The 20658-nt window shown below is 39.9% G+C and overlaps 3 protein-coding genes across 3 annotated transcripts in view; 1 reads left to right on the forward strand and 2 right to left on the reverse strand.

Annotated features, from left to right (window-relative positions):
- Window positions 1-1486: 1486 nt before the first annotated feature.
- Window positions 1487-8326, reverse strand: tnnt2b (troponin T type 2b (cardiac)). Its single transcript, XM_083971709.1, has 11 exons — window positions 8312-8326; window positions 5216-5239; window positions 5040-5061; window positions 4869-4932; window positions 4679-4795; window positions 4474-4551; window positions 4127-4228; window positions 3938-4047; window positions 3757-3847; window positions 3506-3546; window positions 1487-1641 (listed from the first exon to the last, which is right to left on the reverse strand). Exons 5-11 carry the CDS (start codon window positions 4775-4777, stop codon window positions 1602-1604), a joined length of 561 nt encoding a protein of 186 aa, XP_083827835.1. The 5' UTR covers window positions 4778-4795; window positions 4869-4932; window positions 5040-5061; window positions 5216-5239; window positions 8312-8326; the 3' UTR covers window positions 1487-1601.
- A 4003-nt stretch (window positions 8327-12329) lies between these two features.
- nav1b (neuron navigator 1b) overlaps window positions 12330-20658 on the forward strand; it is a 96903-nt gene continuing 88574 nt past the window's right edge. Inside the window, exon 1 of the mRNA XM_083971362.1 lies at window positions 12330-12454. The gene's annotated coding sequence lies outside the window, so the exon portion shown is untranslated. The remainder of the gene's footprint in view (window positions 12455-20658) is intronic.
- On the reverse strand, window positions 13111-14947 carry tnni1b (troponin I type 1b (skeletal, slow); the record flags this gene model as incomplete). Its single annotated transcript, XM_083971617.1, has 5 exons — window positions 14900-14947; window positions 14675-14806; window positions 14185-14274; window positions 13915-14091; window positions 13111-13215 (listed from the first exon to the last, which is right to left on the reverse strand). Exons 1-5 carry the CDS (start codon window positions 14906-14908, stop codon window positions 13111-13113), a joined length of 513 nt encoding a protein of 170 aa, XP_083827743.1. The 5' UTR covers window positions 14909-14947.

Below are 20658 nucleotides of genomic sequence, written 5' to 3' on the forward strand. Positions count from 1 at the left end.
GCTTTTGTTGTTGCTTTTGTTCTGTGATATGGTTCAATTAACTTTGTTAACAAAATGGTTATTTTGCACTGAAATTGCTGTTTGATACAGTGGCCCTGACAGCTTAACAGTCTGCTAAATGTGCTGCAAAACAACATCGGTTTGACAACACATGCACTGCAAATCCCCAAAACACAACAGAGTTGTTGGGGAGGACACTACAAACTATGAAACTGGCTAGGATTCAACTTTGATGTTAACTTTTTTTGGCTAAATTGTCCATTGGTACCTGCACCCCTTACCGAAAGCTTTGTGTTTTAAGGAGCACAGTTATCAAAGTGATAAAGCTGTTTCCTGAATTTGCATACATTTTCTTAAGTTGCAGTGCTTGAGCTCTCAGGGCCACCGTACTTTTGAAACCATGACAGAAGATTGTAAAATAAATGTGATATTCTCTATGAACTATGAACGTTAACAGAGCTTATTCTCTGTTGCTAGATTTTATTATGGTTGCTATTAGAGCTATAGTATGATATTGTCTTAAGCAGTGATGTGTGTTTACATCTTATTTTTCATATGTATGTGTGTGATCTTTAAATGATCTACTTGTATTGCCCCAAAAAGTGTCAGAGAAGCTGTTTGGGAAAGTTACAAATAAACACTGCATGTGGGAATTTGAGTCCATCGTTAGTCATTTGTCGAATCACGTCAGGCTTTGTCAGGGTGCTCACATCTCATCACACCCATCTACATCGGTTTTGGCTGCAACATTTCTGGGCAGATGAACAAGACATCTTTGAAATTCTGTTTACTCCACCCTGATCATTTATTTTCTGCAACTTAAGTACATGCTATTTGACCCCGATGGGCATCTTGATCAGATTTTAACTTTGGTCTTCCATGGTTCAGTCCACATAATCCACCCACCAGACAGTGAGGTAAATCTGAGGTCATGCATAGTCTATCTCTGTCAGGGCTGATCTTACTTAATAATAATCATTTCACCTTAATATACATGATAGGTGATCACTTATCAAAGCCACATGTAACAATGCCATAATGTCTCCAGCAGGTCTGTGTAGCTCTAAAGAGGCAAAGCTGGCACACTAATCTGAGTGAAACTGCAAACCATAAGAACTGGTTCTTCAAAGCAAACTACACATGAATAGGTCCAACAAATACAATCTGACTTGATTAAAGAAGGTGTGGGTTTCATTATTAGTGTAAGGCTCCCATAAGTCATGGCTTAGGAGGAATAACACACTGTACCCGGTTTATTAAATAAAATTTATTTTTATATTCATTGCAATCACAAAGTCCTACACACACATCCTGTTAATTAGTTACTGCTTCATTAATGCATTTCTTGCAGACTTTAAAGTCATTACAATAGGTCAGACACTTCAAATCCTGGTTTTTAAAAAAAATACACAAGCTGCACCACATTGCCTGATCAGAGACCACATATACTGCTGCATTTAATTTCACAGATATCTTATTTAAGAACGTCTTAGGGTGTTTTCAGAGCTGTAACTTGCATTGTTCAAGTATTTAAAAAAACATTAAAATTCAGTATCTGTCTCTCATTGATTTCACTGATGTCTTCCTGTTGATGGCAGATGTTACTTCCTCAGACCACGCTTGCTCCTGCCGCCCTTTGAACTGGGAGTAAGGTGAACACATAGCGCAGACATATTAGAAAGCAGATATCCTGTCTAACTTGTAATACTGAACCTGGTCTATTCTCTTCCATTGAGAATGCATTAGTGTTGAACCTTACATCATGAGGTATGTGGCTGCAAGCACTGTGTTGACTTTGCCTTCTGTGTCTTTGTTCTCGGTGTTCGATGCTCTTCAGAAATTCAGTTCATTCTACTGATACTTACATGTTGCAGCATTTGCAACAGAATTAATTATATTATTCTAGGAAAATTCCTGCAGAGAGGAAATTGTAGACATCAATTTGCCATTGTTGGACAGTACTTATTACCCTTATCATTATTAATTTGATGTTTATTGATTAGCCCTTTTATTTTTTAACCTTTTTATCAATTGTATTAGCCTTTTATTAGCCTTTTATTAGCCTTTTATTAGACTGGCATCTGATAAGGAATCATACAAGTATTTTTTTTTTTTTTTTTTTACAGCTCATTAGGTCAGTGGAAAGTCTTTTTATTACATACAGATAAGCAGAAGTTCAAAGGGCAATTACTGTATCTTCTCTTAGATTAACATTTGCACAAGGACATAAAATTATGCAGAATTTCACAAAAAAAGTAAAAGTTATTGAAAAAGTCATAGTGTATATATATATATATATATATATATATATATATATATATATATATATATATATATATACTGTATATATATATTTTTTACCCCTGTTACCTGACACCTGCAGCTTATTTATGAATGCATTAAGTTAACAATTAATGGTCAATTGATAAATTAGGTTTTCATGTATGTCTGAATGTCTGAACACCTAGCTACTTGTACCAACTCTTGCATTTAAGTCAGTGGTTCCCAACCTTTTTTGGCTCGTGACCCCATTTTGACATCACAAATTTCTTGCGACCCCGCGATCACGGCTGTCAATCAAGATGCGCCAACTCAGATAATTTTATGCTGCATTTTATTTGAACTCGATTTACATTCAAGAAGTGAAAGTATAGAATACAGTTGTTTCAAATTGTGTGTCATGTTTTTAATCAATATTTTAAAAAGAATAATAATTAGTTAAGTTTTTTTAATTTGTAGACATTTCAGGTGACCCCATTTGAATTTCAGGCGACCCCACATGTGGTCCCGACCCCAAGGTTGAAAAACACTGATTTAAGTATATACATAATAGGCTCTATTAAAAAATGGAGATTGAAATGATCAATGACTCGTAGCCAGTGCTAGAGTACCAGTGTCTGAGCTTGTTAAAGTTTTGCTCCAGTGTGAGCCTTTGCTGTAACACAGCTTACAGGAGATCAGGAGAGAGGATTCACATGATTTGAATTGCAGCAGCAACCAGTCACTATTTTATTGTGAGCCACATCAACATGGATAATATCACATAGCACTTATGAGACCTAACAGCTGTTGTACTTCCATGACAGCCCATCTCTCCCAAGTTGAGACTGAGGGCATGGATGTAGGCCTAGTTCAATCTGTCCTTTAAAACACCTTTCATGTGTGTTTGCCCGTTTTTGTTTTTCTAGTCCAGGAAACTTTAGTCCTGCTCTCAGGCAGCTGGCACAAACAGCTGCCTCAAACAATATAAGCTGTTGGAGAAGTGGGAAGTGGTGGAAACTGTCAGTGTGGGTGGTATTGTATTGGGCGTTACTTACTTGACTGGGGCTTCCTTCCTTCTTGTACCTGAGTTTGTATTTCTATTATATTCTATTATATATGAAAAAAATGCATTGATTTCTGCTGAAAGTACTTGATTCCATGTCTAATATGTCGGACCTGCCCTGAATAGAAATCATATAGTGTGTACCATGATGTGACTTTCACTAACCACAAACATACTTACATTTTCTGATGATCAGTGACTCGGTTTCTCAGCACCGTGATCTGTGCAAAGACAAAAAATTACAAGAAAAAGAAAAATGTGCATGGACTATGACTACTAACTATGATTGAAGTGATATTACATTTTGTGTACTGTACCTCCTTTACTTTCTCCTTTTACCTTTTATTGTAGATGGTTTCAATGTAAAGGCCGGTGTCGCTGAATTTGTTCATTCAGAAGGTGTTTCTCTGTAGTTATGTGATATATCTTACCTCATACTTCTGCTTTGTTTGCTTGTACTGAAGCTCAAATTTCTCTGCCTCCAGCTGGCGCATCCAGTCCCACAGCTCCTTAGCCTTCTCTCTATACAGGCAAGATTCAGCTGATCAATCAACAACAATTGATAAAGCACTGAGAACTTATTGTGTCTGTTTTTTGTTTTGTTTTTTTTACTTCAGTTTGTCCTCTTTCAAGTGATCAATATTTAACTCCTTGCGTCGATCGGTGAGGATCTTTCTCTTCTTTTCCCTCTCCGTTTGTTTTTTTGTTCCGGGCTGTGTCTGCTGGGCAAATAGAGGGCTCATGTGGTAACCTGCGGGAATCTGTCAATCAGTTTGTTTTAAATCTTGACAAAACTGTCACCTTGTATCCAGTGAAACTCAGGTTGGACAGAATCATCTTCTTCCTTGCATCATCATCGGCTTTCTTCTTGGCCTCCTCCTCTTCTTTCCTCGCTTTTTCTTCCTGGTGGAAAGAAACAGCACAATATGATCGCTCAATCTACATTTTCATAGTGACATTATGTGATAGATGTTAAAGTAAATATAATTTTCAGGCGCACAGCCCCAAGGCAATACATGCACCCTTATGGTGAGTATAATACAGTAATTGTAAAAAGCCAGTTTGGCCTTTAGATTTGTGACTGAGGCTTGCAAGAACTTGTGAGATCTTGTTTTACAGTTATTGTCTGGAAATGTCACTTGACTCACATTCAGTTTGTTCTGCCTTTCCCGCTCTCTCTCTGCTCTGATCTTCATCTGCTCCGCCCTCTCTGACCTGCGTTTCTCCTGCCACAGGAAAAACGAATAGAACAAAACAAATCCTCTTAACTCAAAATGGAACTGAGTTGTTACAGAGCTGAAATCAAAGACTTCAGGTGTGATCATGCAGCAGGAAAGTGACATATCAGCGTACAATGCGGTCTGTGAGGTCAACGAGCTCCTCCTCTTCCTTCTTACGCTTCTCAAAGTGAACTTCGATCAGTGACTGCAGCTCAGTCAGATCCTTTTCCATTCGTTTCCTGTGAATGTCCTGAAATGATAGGGATAGAGATCAAAATGTGAGCTGAAAAATGATCCAACTTTATGTCCTAAAATTAACTTACATCAAAGTCCACTTTTTCTCCATCTGGGATCTTTGGAGGTGCCAGGCCGGGCACGAAACCAGGCCTGAGGAGGATGGAAAATGTAGAAATATTTTTATTTGAGTGTGAGTGTTACTGAATTGTATTTTAGATTATACTATATAAATATGATATTTACAATCATATTCTTACCTTGATTTAGGCTTTGTATCATCTGTCGATCCACCCAGAGAAAACGGAAAACAAAATCTTTAGTTTATGAGGCAATGTATTAAACAAAGGAACACACACCCATGAAAAATCTCACAAAGCTACATTTTTCCGTCACTCAACATAATGTCCGTGCTTTTTACACAACCTGTCCATACCTCCATCATTGTCCTCCTCACCATCTGTTGACAGATGAGAAGGTCAGTGCAAAGTCAATATTTAGAGAGACATGTGGAGAATGAGACGCTCCTGACAGGCTTGAGGGACAAGACGACTGACCAAAGGTCAGGATCCTCCTAATCCGCCTGCAGGCAGTCTTGCAGATGTGAGTGTCACCTGAAGAGTATGTACATAGTATCCAAATTGGTCTGTTTGTTTGATTTTGTCCAGGAAGACTGAGGTCATAAAAAGCACATATGGTTGTAAAAATGTAATTTCAGATTTGATGTAAGTCATTTATGGCCAATCACAGAATTTAAACACGAGAATAAATCTCAGTCTTTGGTTTAATTCAGGGTGTGATTGTCTATATCTGTCTCTGACCATCTCCTGACCTGTCAGTGCTGCTTAACTTGAAAGGTATGTAGGTGTGTTTCTCTCTGGGAGTCACAGAAATCTGCTTTACTACATTATCACAACAGATAACTGGTACGTGTTTTCCCGCCCGGTTACAAAGAAACAAAGAATAACCTTGTCCATTAGTCTGTCACAGTAAATGTCCATCACTTCTTCCACCATCAACTATTCGGTCACACTTATAACTACACACCGGATTTTGGATTAATATGCTCAATGAAACTTTATACAGTAGGATGAATTAAGTATTTAGTAATGCTTAATGCTTCGTAGTGTGTAGTTATTATCAATCATTACCACTTACTTATCTTCATTGAACTATATCACTCAACACAGACAAAGAAAAAATGTTTGTTCATTTTCGTTTGTGTATGTGTATATGTGACTGTTTACATATCCTTCGTCTTGTGTTAGCTTTCTACTGCCATCTATGGTGTTCGGGTCAGTTTTGACCCGTGTTTTAGATCAGCTGTAAAATACACTAAAATCACACATCCAATTTGCTTTTCTTCTCTTGGTTACACTGTTAGGCTTCCTTATCCATGAAAATATTGGTTTAAATATTTTTGGTGTGGGTCCTTGGGCCGTTTTCTGTCAGTATACCCATTGGCTTCAATTGAACCTTCCTCTTGTCAGCTTTCTGCTACAGTACCATCTATGGTGTTAGGGTTACTTTTGACCCGAGTCTTAAATCAGCTGTAAAACACACTAAAACAATTATTTATCATCCCATTTGTTTCTCTTCTCTTGGTTACATTGTTAGGCTTCCTTATCCATGAAAAAGTTGGTTTTGCACTGATGATTTCAGTTTGAACTCTCATTATTGTTCTTATCGTTATAACTGGGTCAACATTGACCCGAACACCACAAACGTCATAATTTTAACCAGAACATTTTAGAATTTTGTGAAAAAAAAAGTTTTGTTTTATTAAATTGAGGTTCCTGACAAAGTCAAAAAGCCTTGATGCTATAAACAAATTTATGTGGTACTTGTATGCATTTAAAACCTGAAAACGGGCCGACCCGAACACCAGAGAAGGGATATGCATATATATATATTTTTCAATAAAAATATTTTGAAAAAAAAAAAAAGACAAAATGTTTTATACAGTGAGCCCAGGAGCTGTAAAGGGACTTTTACACAAACATCATGAATCACTTTATAATTAGGTCGTAAATGTACCCCTATGGAAAATTTGACGGCTCTCTGGTACAGGTATATCAGCTGTGGTATCATGTTTCTCTCCCAGGCTTTGATGTTTTCACTTTGCCAATAAATGGTGATTTTTTTCAGAGCAACTCAATCTTTACATTTATTGTTAATCTCCAAATCAAAATTAAAAATCTAAAAACCCTAGGGCGTCTAGAGGCGCAGGAGGTTAAGCAGGCGCCACATGTATAGAGAACATAGAATCCTGCATCGGGCGGCCCTTTCATGTATGTCATTCCCCCTCTCTCTGCCTCCCCATTTCCCCATTGGATTCTCTCAAATGTACAACAGAACAAAGTTGCGAATGATGCGTTAAGAGAAAGTCATGTCTGTTTAACGTTGGCATGCAGACAAACATACAGCATAAGCAGTACTACCTTCTACCTCCTCCTCCTCCTCATCTACTACCTCCTCCTCCTCCTCTTCCTCCTCTTCTGTGCAAAGCAAGTGTGTCGTTAGCATGCAGACAATGTCACAATTATTACTTCTGCCATCTGTATTTCTGACGATGCCTTTGAAAAAATATTAGACTTAATTAGCACCGTATCTTCTTGTTTTAAGGAATTTGTACATCTTAAGTCTTTCAAAATTATTTTCTTTGGGGAAAGAGAGGTTCACTAAAAATGGGAAGTGCAGTAATGGTAGATGTACATTACAACAGATGCAACTTGACTGAAGTAGTGATTTTTGCCATTTTGCCACCAGCTTTCTCACTGCTTCCTTTAGCCTTTGCACCGTTTCCAAAGTGATTTCTCAGTACTGTGCCTTTTGTTCCCAGGTCTGCCTTTTCTCACTGGGCCTCACTGGGGGAAACGTGACAGAGAGTCTTTAGTCTCTTTGGCCACAGAGGGGAACTCAATCTCTCTCCAGTGCAAAGCAGGTAAGCCGACCTGCGTTTAGAAGACCTCGAACAGGCATAAAAATGAAAGTGAGCATTGTGCTTGCACCTCCATCTTCCCCAAGGTCCCTCCATTGAGAGCATATTACTGACCTACATTAACAGTGGCTCTATACTCCACACACAGAGGGAGACAGGTGCTGCTCAGTTTCGGGAAACAGTGAGGCTGTACAGAGTCAGCCTCACAACGGAGACAGAAATAGAGGTACGGTTCTTTATCTCTGCGATATGGCAGCCCATTGCGCCGCTTTAGCTGAAAGGACAGGTCCTCTGGGATGTTGAGTCAAGGTGAATCTATCTCCAGCCACGGGACTGACTGAGAGGACAAAGGTCAACCTGGCAGAGAAGCTGAACGACAGCAGCTGCCTCTACGGTGGCACCATCCATGCCAAAAATACAGTGTGCAGTGCAGTGAAGCCAGCAGCTTAGCAGATGCAACGTGTTAAGTAACTGATGATGTTTTAAGGTGTGTAAAGGGGGTAACAAAGTGGCAGACATATAAAAAAAAAAACACGACCAGCCTCTTAAAGTTGATGCATTTGGAGATATTGCTCGTATTAAAGTACATACCAACAATATCCTCCTCTTCTTCACACCGCACAGAAAGGTAAAGAGCAGAGGTCAGCTACTGTACTTCACTCGTGTATCAAACATGGGCATATATAGCCTATATATATAGTATATATACATTCATTATCATAGTATTCATGCATTGTTCTTTCATGTTTTTTATACTTTAGTTGAAGCAGCTATGCAGCCACAGTCTCTCGCTGACAACATGCAGCTGTTTAAATCTGCAGCCTATATACTACACAGTAAGTACAAACTATATGTGTGCATGTGTATGTGTGGCAAGCCAACAGATAAACTGACTTACGTTGTTCCCTGAAAGAAGATAAGAAACAGTTGTTACTATCGGTTTCATCTGTGCCGGCATCACTTTGCTCTCCTCTACAGAAATGTTGCATTTACTCACTTGTACGCGGCGTCCTCTGTGTCTGACATGTTAAGGATTCAATACCTGTGCGAGTGAATACAGTTCAGTGCTCTGAGGCGTTGTTATTACGATATTTACCGTTAATCAACATGCAAGAGAGAAAAAACACACAGACTTACCCAGATAGTGCTACGTGTGCTTCTGACTGGGGGTTCTGTGGGGAATTGTATACTGTGCCCTGCTCTGTTGGCCATAAGCTTTTAAACCCAACGGTGGATCACATGGCGGCAAGCTGCCCATGTCTACAATGGGTGGGCACATACCTGCAAACAGATGGCACATGGCATTAACTAGAATGGGAAAACATGCATTCTCCATGGACTTGCATTGTCTATTTTTACACAGCAAAAACCTCCAGAGCGAACGCCACAGGATTACTGCTCTCGCTGGGTTTCAGTATCTGGGTCTGGCAGACGCATGTGGAGGTTAGAAATAATCTGTGTAAAATGAACCCACTCCTTTGTGTACACAAATACACGACCAGAGCTCCTCCGGTTTCCACGCATTTATTGTAACTTGTTATAATTCTGCTGATCAGCAACAAGCTTTATCCTTCACAGCATTATGTAACAACTACAGTTATTCCCTAAACTAGTCGGGGGTTACACCATGCCAAGTGTTGCACAAGCAAATCATTTGTGCATGATTCCTGTAGCGGGTTGCAGGCTTAAGTAACAAGAAAATCCTTCACTGGCTCCATCTCTTGCATCTCACCTTTAATCTCACATCCCTCCCTTCTGTCCTCACACACAACAGTCTGTCATCGAACAACAGACTGTATAGAGCCTGCCAAGGTGCCATGATGCTCCCAGTGGTTTTTGGTAATAATGTGTCTGACCCCCCCACACACAAGACTTGGCTAAAGCTATACGATGTAACTGCATGAACTTCTCCCGAATTTGACTGTTTGTTTTGTGTGCCTTGTGGTTTTCTGAGGACGTGTTCAAGCAGAGGGAAGTCCGATAATACCGAGTCTTCACTCTTGTCCAAGCAAGTCACTTCAATCCACTTTGTTTATACAGCGCAAATTCATGAATCACACCCATGAACAAGGATGTGGTGGAAAACCAGGCTGAAGGGGGAAAACCAAGAGAGAGAGAGAGGGAGAGAGAGAGAGAGAGGATAAGAAGAAGAAGAATGATGATAGACTAATTAGTCCTACTGTAACTACCACTACTATTACTACAAGCTCTTCTAGTGCTACTCTCATTACTATACTACTACTACTTCTACCTCTCTTGCTGTTCCTACTTCTACTATCACTGCTACAAAAACAACAATAATAGTAAAAATAATAATGATAAATGAAGTTATATGGGTCAAAATTTCAGAAATCTAATCAATAACAAATGTTTCATGTCGGGTCACAGTTAAAATGGTCACTGAGTATTTAAATGTTTGTTACTCTTATTATTGGTGTTACAGAGATAATTGAAAATACTAAAGGTACTTATTAATGTTATTATCGCTGTAACAGAAAAAAACAAAGTAGACACGCACATCACACCAACGAGGGTGCTGAGTACAAACAAACTCTGCAGGACTCAGCGTAATCATTTATTGTGACGTACGCTCGAAATGTACTGTACGTCACAATAAATTATTACGCTGAGTCCTGCAGAGTCGCGAGTACCTTTGTTCTTTTCAGTTTGCTTATTGTTTGTACTCAGCACCTGCCCTCGTTGGTGTGATGTGCGTGTCTACTTTGGTTTTTTCTGTTCCAGGGATAATAACATTAATAATCTGTAATTATGCGTGTTAAATGTGCAGTGTAGCAGTGATGTGTTGTGATATTTCATCCATGTGTCCTCGACTTTATTAGATAGAAAACACGTTCACAAGATCAAACAGGTGACTGATGATGACTGATGAGGCAAATAATGATGTCAGAAGGAAGCCTGTGTGTGTGTGTGTGTGTGTGTGTGTGTGTGTGTGTGTGTGTGTGTGTGTGTGTGTGTGTGTGTGTGTGTACACGTCTGTTAGTTCTTGGGATAGATTCCCTTTGCCAGCCCCCTGTATGCTGCAGTCCATGCTGTGTGTGCGAGTTGTCGGCAGGATTTAATGTGACTGCATGGTGTGATGCTGCTGCACAGTGTAGCTGGAGGGATTGCATATGCACAACTTGTACAACAAACAAGCCACAACACTAAAACCAGTTACCACTTGTAGGCCTGGTGTTTGTCGGTGCAGAAAGTGAATCTGGTTTAAGTCTCAGAAATAAATCATGCATGATATGTATATTGACCTGCAGGAATTTGCATACTAATAATTTCTTACACTATGTCAACACTTGTCTATCTTGTCTCTTTGTGTGTGTGTGTTTGGGCTGTGCCAAATATTTGAGCTGTCCTTTCTCTTGTGTTAATGGAAAATTAAATGTTTGTTTGTTCCATGCAGACTGGGGTGTTGTCAGTTGACCTGATTTCTACATCAAAGGATGTAGGGGGAAAGTCACACACTCATAATGCAGGTAAAATCAATGTTAGTTCTATTACGCAACATTTTGGCACAAGGTAAAAGCTGACATCACCTGAATGCCACCTACACCTACTGTGGTTTACTGAACAGATTACACAGAGCCCCCAGAGCAACCACATCAACAAACAAATCGTTCATATACAAGTTCCTAATGTCAATATTTCATTAAGATATTCCTCCTGAATGTAGGTTTAAAAGGCTTGACTGCCAGACACTTTTCTGACATCCTTCTTGTTGGGCGGCAACCAAGATAAAATGTAGTGTCAGCATCATCGGGCCATCATAGGATTGAGTTTCAAGTGTGTTACTTTTACTGAACAGCCTCTAGCCTCGTGACTCTATTTGTTGCTATAGCCCCACCTGTCTGGCACGGTGGCACCCGAGTCAATCAAAACAAACAATAGAGAGTTTGCCAGGCTCAAACTTGTTGGTGGGAAAATTTCTGTCAGTGTCTTTAAGCTTCCTGTTAGCTGATATTGCCCCCCTGTGGCAGAGAGGAGAACTACACCAGAGCATCTGCCCAGACTACAAGGTTGTAAATTGTCTTTGACAATCTGTCTTTATCCAGGAAAGCAACGGATTCAGAGGTAGAAATATCATCAGAATATTAATTAGTATAACTGGGCGGTAATTTTAAGGTTTACTACCTTCATGGGATGACATTTCAAACCCTCACTATTCATTTAATTGCACAAAGAAACCATGAGATAACCAGTAGCCTTGGCAGTGACTCATCTGGATTTAAATAGATAAAATAAAAGTTGCGTGATTTTGTGATAGATAGATAGATAGATAGATAGATAGATAGATAGATAGATAGATAGATCTACCGTAGGCTAATCAGATGCATTTTACAGAATAGGCTACATTAAATAAATATACATAAATGTATGCACTCGTATGAACATTTGTTTAGATTAAAAAAAAATCATCATTCATTGCTATCTCATGAACCACGTGACAAACTCCTACATGTTGTAGCCCAAATCACGCGCACCTTCCGCAGTGAGGCGGACAGTTTGAGCCGGGGACCCCCGCCCCGCTCACCGCTGCTGCCGCTGCTTCTCTCAACATGTGACGGTGACACGGGCTCACCGACGGTCCGGACACCGTGTCTCCACCGTGTCATGTTGGTCCGGTTCTCTCTCTGCTGCTGCCTCCACTTGGTGCTTCCTGTCACTTCGGTTGTCGGACTGTAGACCCTGATGCACACGACTGATTCCCCGCTGAGATGCCAGGTATGGCCGCTGCTCCTCTCCAGGCTGCTGCTGCTGCTGCTGCTGCTGCAGGTAGGCAGGTAGCCGGCCTGCTTTTGGCACCTGCTAGCTGGTGTTAGCTCTCCTGCTGCTGCTGGTCATTTAATGGTATGTTCTTGCTGCTAAGTGCTTTGCTCTCATGCTGCTGTCCATGTTTGCAGATTGGATTTTGTTGTTTGTTTATTTGTTTGTCTCATCATCTATCTCTGCTGTGTTTTGAAGATTGGGTCCTACCTACCTGTGCACCAGTGGAACAGTTTGTTGTCACTTGACTGATGGTCATTGCAGTTGGATTAAATTAAAATAAAGACCTGTGGTTTATTTCTGCTGCAGGTGGTAAACTACACAGGCATATAATCAGAAAAAAATCGTATCAGTCAGAATAGCTGATTGATAAGTTCATGTAAAAACCTTTCCTTTGTACACCATTGAAAAAAACAAACAATCTTCATTTGCTGCTTTATTTCAGTAACATTGAAACAAAATACAGGAAATGGGAGAGTTATATGAAAAAGATAGGACTGAAAATTGAATAACAAAAATTATCTCTGAGACCTTGAGGCGTTGTGCTGTTTGAGTTCTATGTTTTGAAGTGGACGTGGTGTTTTTTGACATGTGATGAAGTGGAGTTCCTTCGTTCACTGGCTGGGGCCCTTTGCTGCATCGAACATCTTCTTGCGACCCTCCATGCCGGACATGGCCTCCACATTCTTCCTCCAATCGCTCACCTCCACGGTCTTCTCCTGCAGAGTGCACACATGACCCACATGAGTTAGTCCAGTGTGTTCAGCACACCTGGAGAGTCTTTGCTTAAACCCCAGGGAATAGTCTTTGCACAATTAAAAATGTCTAATTTATGCTTATGAGTCCATGTATTCAGCTTTATCTCTTTATCTCCTCAGCTATAACCAAAAATACTGAAGTTTGACTTTAGACAAACATAATCTGATGTTTTAACTTTTGTTTCATTCAACAAAGCTAATTAAAAGGAGTGGGAATATACAATAGTATGATTTTTTCACTTTATCAAAGTCAGGATATAATAACATGGTGATCATCTCACAATGTCCGGAGTGTTGCAATAACATTGCAATATGTTGTGATGTACGTATGTCCTGAATGAAAAACAACATCTGTTTTATTTAATTAGACAAAGTTCTCAATCTGTTCATCTAAGGGTTTTTTTTCTTGCAGAAATGGATCAATTAGACACACTGACCAACACAGTCATAGAAACTACTCTAGTATTCTCGTGCCAACAACTTCAATTTGTGTTTTTTATGTAATAACAGATCGATATTTGGTGCCCCTGTATTGATGCAGTACAGTTTGGCACACAAAATATCACAACACTATGTTGTATCCCCCCCCCCCCCCCCACCCCCCCCTTCTTCAAAGCATGTCATCATGTAAACTATCTTAACCGCGTCCCCCACACCTACCTTCTCTGTGTCCTCCTTCTTGACTGATTTGAGGTTGGCCCTCAGGTCCAGAGAGACCTTGTGTTTGGAGCCCAGCAGTGAGCGCAGGATGGCGTCAGCAGAGACCCTCACTCTTCTCAGGTTGGGTCTCTTGAACTTGCCTCGCAGGTCCAGCACCTTGATGTTTAGGTCTTTGATCTGTGGAGGAGGAGGTTTACTGTGACTGTGGATGGATGATCGGCTGCAGACAGTGACACATGACGGTGCTGTCTCTTAACTCTGCTCTGTTACCTCTCTGGAGTTGTGCAGGACTTTGGCTTCGATATTGTAGCGCTCCTCATCCACCATGTCTATTTTAGCATGCAGCTCTTCACATAACATCTGTACAGGAAACAGTTTAGATGTTAATTAACACTGGAACCTAGGGCTGTCACAATCATTACTTTCTATTTTTACGATTAATTGCCAAACAAATAATTGTGATTATCGATTTAACATAGCCTAATAATAATACACATACACCTTATGAAGTACAAGAGCCATTTAGTGGCTTTGCAAATGAATCCATGATGCCAATTTCAATATGCTCAATCGAAAATGCAGTTGTCAAATATTAGAAATTAAGATTAAACAGTTTGTTGCACTCAACTCATGTGTCATTAAACTGTAGCAGAAGGAGGGGGTGCAACGGGATGATGTCATTAATTATGCAATAATTGTGACAGGCCTCCTGCCACCACCACTTTACTTTGGTAAGTGACGTGTGTTTTTAAAGTTGCACCTTAAGCTCTGCCAAGGACATGCCACTGGTCTGCATCAGTGGAGCTTTGTCTTCCAGGTACTTTGCCTTCTCCTCCTCTTTTTCCTCCATCTCCTGCTCCAGCTCCTCCTTGGCTTTTGCCACCATTAAGCTCTGAAACACCGCACAACTTAACACAACGCTCTGCTCTGCTCTGGGTCTGACCAACTCTGCATTGTGTCTGTGCTGTCAGAGCTGAGGACTCACCTTCAGCATGATCTTACGAGACGCAGAGATTTTAGATTTTCTCTGCAAAGACAAGGGTTTTGGTTTTTAATATGACATTTTATCAGGCAAGTTATTATCTTATTATTATGATCACACCGCTACTACTAGCAGTACTATTGCCGATACTGATACTACACATGCTATCACTACTACTTCTACTACCAATATTATGCTTCTCATACTTATGCTTCTCATACTCTCATATGATAGGACTACTACTACTATTACTACTCATACTGATACTGATACTAACAATACTACTACTGATACTATTCATACTACCAATGCTGCTATCACTACTACTGCTACTACTACTACTACTACTACTATCAATATTACTGATACTCCTACTACTCATAGTACTGTACAACTGATACTACTACTATTCATACTACTTCTTACTGAAAAGATAAGATAAGATAAGATAATACTTTATTGTCAGATCACTCTGAAATTTGTCTTGCGTCCCATGACGTCCAAGTTTCACACAAATAATAACAAAATACAAAAAACATACATTTACAAAAAGCATAAATGTTACCCTCAAAGGTCACATTTAAAGAGAAACACAAACTACCTCCTAACTCCATTCACAACATAAATCCAACATTACAATGTGTCTTTGGTGCAACACCCAGTGCTCAGTCTGTACATGAACCTTAGGGTCTACTTAGCGACCAAACTCTGATTTAACAGTTTGACAGACTGAGGGACAAAAGAGTTCCTCAGCCTGTTCAGTCGAGCTTGTGGAACTCTAAACCTTCTATTTGATGGCAGAAGCTGATATTCCTCGAATAACACGTGAGAGGGGTCAGATGAGATATTACTTGCAAGAGACAACATTCTTTTAGTGTATGCTGCTTGAAAATGTAATCTTTGAACAGATATGTAGCAGTCTGGTTAGTTTGGTTTTAAGTTGGACAGACAAACAACTAAACCAGGCACTAATTCCGTACTGCATAACACTCTGCACTATAGATTGAAAAAATAATAACAGGATGTGTTTGTTTGCTCCAAATGACCTCAATCTTCTCAAAAAATAAATACGTTGTTGTACCTTGCAACAAATAAAGTCTACATGTACACTCCAGGACAAAGTAGCATCCACGTAGATGCCCAGATATTTATAGGAGGAAACTTGTTCAATCTCAGCATTATGTACAGTAACTGGTAGAGGGTATGAACCCACTGGGAGACCAAAAATGATGATGATGATACTATTACTACTATTACTACTTATGGAGTGATAGTACTCGTACTACTACTACAACTACTAGTGCCACTACAGATAATACTACTACTGATATAATACTTTTATAAGTTTCTAAGGGAGAACAATCCTTATGGATGAATGGATGGATGGATGGATGGATGGATGGAGATGAGAACAAAATAAAACAAAAAGATCTTACCTCTGGTCTGTGGGTAGAAGATAAAGAAACACAAAGTTTAGTGTTCAGTTATTGATACAAGATGAATGACTTGTCCTTGATAATTGCCATGTTATCTTTGATTGTGTCTTTCTATGGATCTCACTTGCTGTGTGAAACTGATACTCTTGTTTGGAAATGGAAAAAATAACAGAAACACAATCCACTTACGCTTTCTCTGGCATCTTGGCTATTTCAGTTCCCCCCTGGAAGACAGAAATAAAACCTTTTGCTTCTGAAGTGCTTGACAGTGGGGACTGCTTGGGTCAAGAGCCCCAAGGGTCTTTAGTGTGCTTTCCATTTTAGCTCCACTATTCATACATTCCACGACACAGCCAACTGTATAGTGTTACCAGAGTTGAGATGTACGGTATAAATAGAAGCAGATCTTGAAATGAATGGACGTGACTTCTGACACTTTGTTTGTCGGTCGTTTGTTATGTCTGTGCACACAGGGCCAGCTGGACACAGTCGGCTAGTCACCTCCCAGTGCTGATAGCAGGCTCCCCTGGCAGAGAGCAGAGTGATGGCAGACAGGGAGACACATGCAAGGCCCCCAACATGACAGCTATTCCACATAGATAACGTTTCCCAATTTCACCCCCACTTATCAAAACCAGGCTGCGTCCACAGTTCCCGGAGCAGAGCTGAACTAATATTTGTTTTGAAAGATGAAACTGGGAAAAGGCAGAAGAAATATGAGTAGGTCGCAGTAATTAATGGACCGATTTATACTACAGCTCATGAATCAAATTGTATCAATCATGTATCAAAGTGTAACTTTACTGATAAATTCTCTGATTAATCAGCTGGTGTTTAAAACCAAACTGCTTGTTTTGATTGACCTACACTTTCTAACAAATATTCACCTGCACAAGACAAAGACGCACTTAATCCAACAGTGATGAGGCTGGACATGGATGTTATGCTTAGAGAATTATTGATCTATTGATATATCAAATTAGTTGTCATTTCTTTTCTGCTGATCATATAATTTAGTTCTATATTTCACCATGCTTTTATGCTGTGGAGTCTCTGGGTGTATTGGATCAATAGGAAAAACTGTGTTTCTAATATTCTTCTGTCTATTGATTCAGAACATAATCGGAGTTGTAAAGTACAGTAGAGGTGCTGTGTCAGGATTTCATCCATGTCGTCCCTACATTGTGCTGCACTTGTTTTGTTTAATTCATTTAATAATGATTTAGAATCATCATACCTGCAGCAAACTGATATTCTTCTAAACTTTCTAATTCAAAGTGATCTAACGAATTAATTTGGTCATTAACCGGAAATTAAGATGCATCTATTAGGCCAGGGGATTTAATTTTTAGTTTAATTTAAACAAAAGTGGTGAAAAAAATACCACTGAAATGTGACTAATTGTTGTAAACCTTGGTCAAACTGAATGTCTATTATTGGTCAAACAATACAATAAATTTTTATTACACAATTAATTTTTTTATATAATAATCTGTAGATTTCATCAATAAGTAAAGTAAAACACCAGTATTTGGAAAAAGTAAAATCCAGTGCGACCTGTCATGTATATTAACTCCATACTGTATGTCATATTATAGTTGCAGAGAGATACGGCCTTACCTCTCGGTGAAGATGCTGTGGACACAGACGGACACAAAGTGATGGGAAGAAGAACTCAGCAGAATATTTATGTCCCGTTTCCCCTTGTCCCTCCTCTCTATCACCAGGAGACTTAAATAGAAACACACACACACACACACACACACACACACACACACACACACACACACACACACACACACACACACACCATGAGCGGGGGTTGTGTCAGGATAGCAGTGATGGTGATGCTGGTGTTTTGTTTATCACCGCTTTCTGCTTTTTTTTTCTAATAAAGTTTGTGAACTTTGATGTGAACACGGACGGGATGGACATCATCCTCGTCAACTTTCACTTCACCAGTTCTCAGTCACTTGTTAATCTGTCCTTCGTCTTTTACATGGATGAATATGTGAAGGCTCGTCTCTGCTCCATGCTCTCTTGGCAGGTCTGTTGGAAGTTGGGCCAAACTTCAAACAGTTTATCTTGTCATGCTGGATGATTTTCTGAGATTTTCTTTTGGCTAACACCAACAACCCCCCCCCCAACTTTCCCATCACTGCTTACCCTCTGAGACTGTAGGGCCCCCTTGGTCTGATTAGGATAATAGCTGCAGACAATGCTAAGCCATGGTTTTAAGGCAGGAATGCAGTTTCCAGTGTACATTTGTCTATGGCCTCACAACTAAACTTAGACAAACTGCAGCAACATGTGATGCTGCCACTCTTTGATAGTGCCTATTTCTCGCTTCCTGCCGCGGTTTTATTGTGTTTGCGTATGTGAAATAAGATATTAAAAACATGTTTAAGTACTCAGCGTAGTCATTCAGAGATGATGAATCCTTCAATATATCCATGAGTCACTTGTTTCTGGCCAATGTTTGTTGTAGATAAACTATTGTATGTAATTCATCACACTAAAACCTGTTTTAATGTTATAGAGCTGATCAGTCTGCATCAGATATGATCTGAAGGTAACTAAGACAGCCGTCCGACCCAGTGACCAACAGACTGACTGACGCTGCCGTCCTCAGAGCCAGGGAGCGCAAAGCTGCTTTCACCCTTTAATCTCAGTTCAATCTTAATATAACTGAACAAGTGCCAGTTTTGATGGACCAGATGTGCCACATGTTGGTGCCATGTGAGTATAAAACCAGCAACCTCCTGATGGCAGTACGTTAATGTTACAAGAGCAGCCAAGGGTGTGTTCCTCTTCATTGATCACACAATGTGTCTGTGAAAGATATCCCCTGACATGGTGTTGTGAGATCAGTGAAGAGCGCTATCTGACACATCAGTCTACAATCTATAGATGATGAATGATGAATATGGCCTCTGTTACGTCAGTTATAGGTTTTTGAGGAGTGTTTTTGAAACTAGATACTGTTACGCTTGCCCACCTATCTCTTAAAGCAACCGGGCAGAACCAAAGCATTAATAAAATGTAATTGAGTGAGTTGAGTCCTATAAACACTCACCCCCATCCAGTTGTCATGACAGAAAAAATTAACTGTAGAGACCAAAACGTTTTTTTTGTATCCGGCTGTAAACTTGTTTCAGCTGTACGTGGGACATTTTTTTAACATGAGAGTCTATTGAGATTTACTCACTGTTGGAGCCAGTCTCTAGTGGCCATTCAAGGAACTGCAGTTTTTGGTTCTGAGTGAGTTGGCTTAATTTATTTTGGTCTAGAAAGTTGCTGCTTGATTTTACTCCAATCTGTCACCATCTGTGTATAAAACTGCAATATAACTGATAAATGCCCTGCTATGAATTATATCAAACACATGTGTTACGGTAACCTGTATGGATGCTGCAGCGTCTCGTTCTGTGAGCAGCAGGCAGATCGGGGGGATAACCAGCGGGCTGTCAGCATCATGAGACCACGGAGACTGAGCTGGTGTTATGACCTGCTGGGGCACCAACCCTGCTATTTATTACAGCTTCATAATTATAGAGACACAGTTCAGTCTCACATCAAGAGTGGGACACCATGGAAAATGCATGCTGGTGACTGGACTCTGCCCCTATAGTGAAATGGATCTGTGGCTGTCAAAGATAAAACTTTGTGCTGTTTTGAAATAAGGATAAGAAGAAACTGCTTATTCTTATTTTGTTATCAGTGTAGCTGGAAGGTTAAATTTTGCAGGACTGTGCTTTTGTTCTCGCTGAGTCAGGACTTCAAACTTCCCTGATGCTGATTCGATTTATGACTTTGAGATCCAGGCTGTTGGCTCACAGCAGCTGGTTATAATTCCACAGTATATATGGCAGCAGGATTAACAAAGTGTTTGCTGGACTGTCTCTAGGAAACTTAGCACCAAATCGTACATACAGAAGCCAGGGGATTATATAGTATAGCAGCTTTTCACTGCAGTAGTTTTCACATGTGAGACTTTGAAGTCAGACAGATTAAAGATGTGTGCTTCAGTTGCACTGTGCTGGGGTTGTGTGTATATGTCACCTAATTTCTTACTTGATTTAAAAGTTTATCGAATTTGATGCCAAGCTCCTGGGACATGTGGGGCATAATGGCGTCACGCTGCTGTAGACACACTGAAGCTACTTACAGTAAAGCATGACACAGCGGAAAACACGCTGGAAGACACTTCACCACAGTCTAGTCTAGTCCATATGGAGGAGATGGTCTGCATCACTGCAGGTATCATTGATTTCATCAATACTTAAACCAGATACGTTGTATGGAAAAAATCTGCTAATTAAAGAT

Source organism: Trachurus trachurus (assembly GCF_905171665.1).
Source record: "Trachurus trachurus genome assembly, chromosome: 5".
NCBI lineage: Eukaryota > Metazoa > Chordata > Actinopteri > Carangiformes > Carangidae > Trachurus > Trachurus trachurus.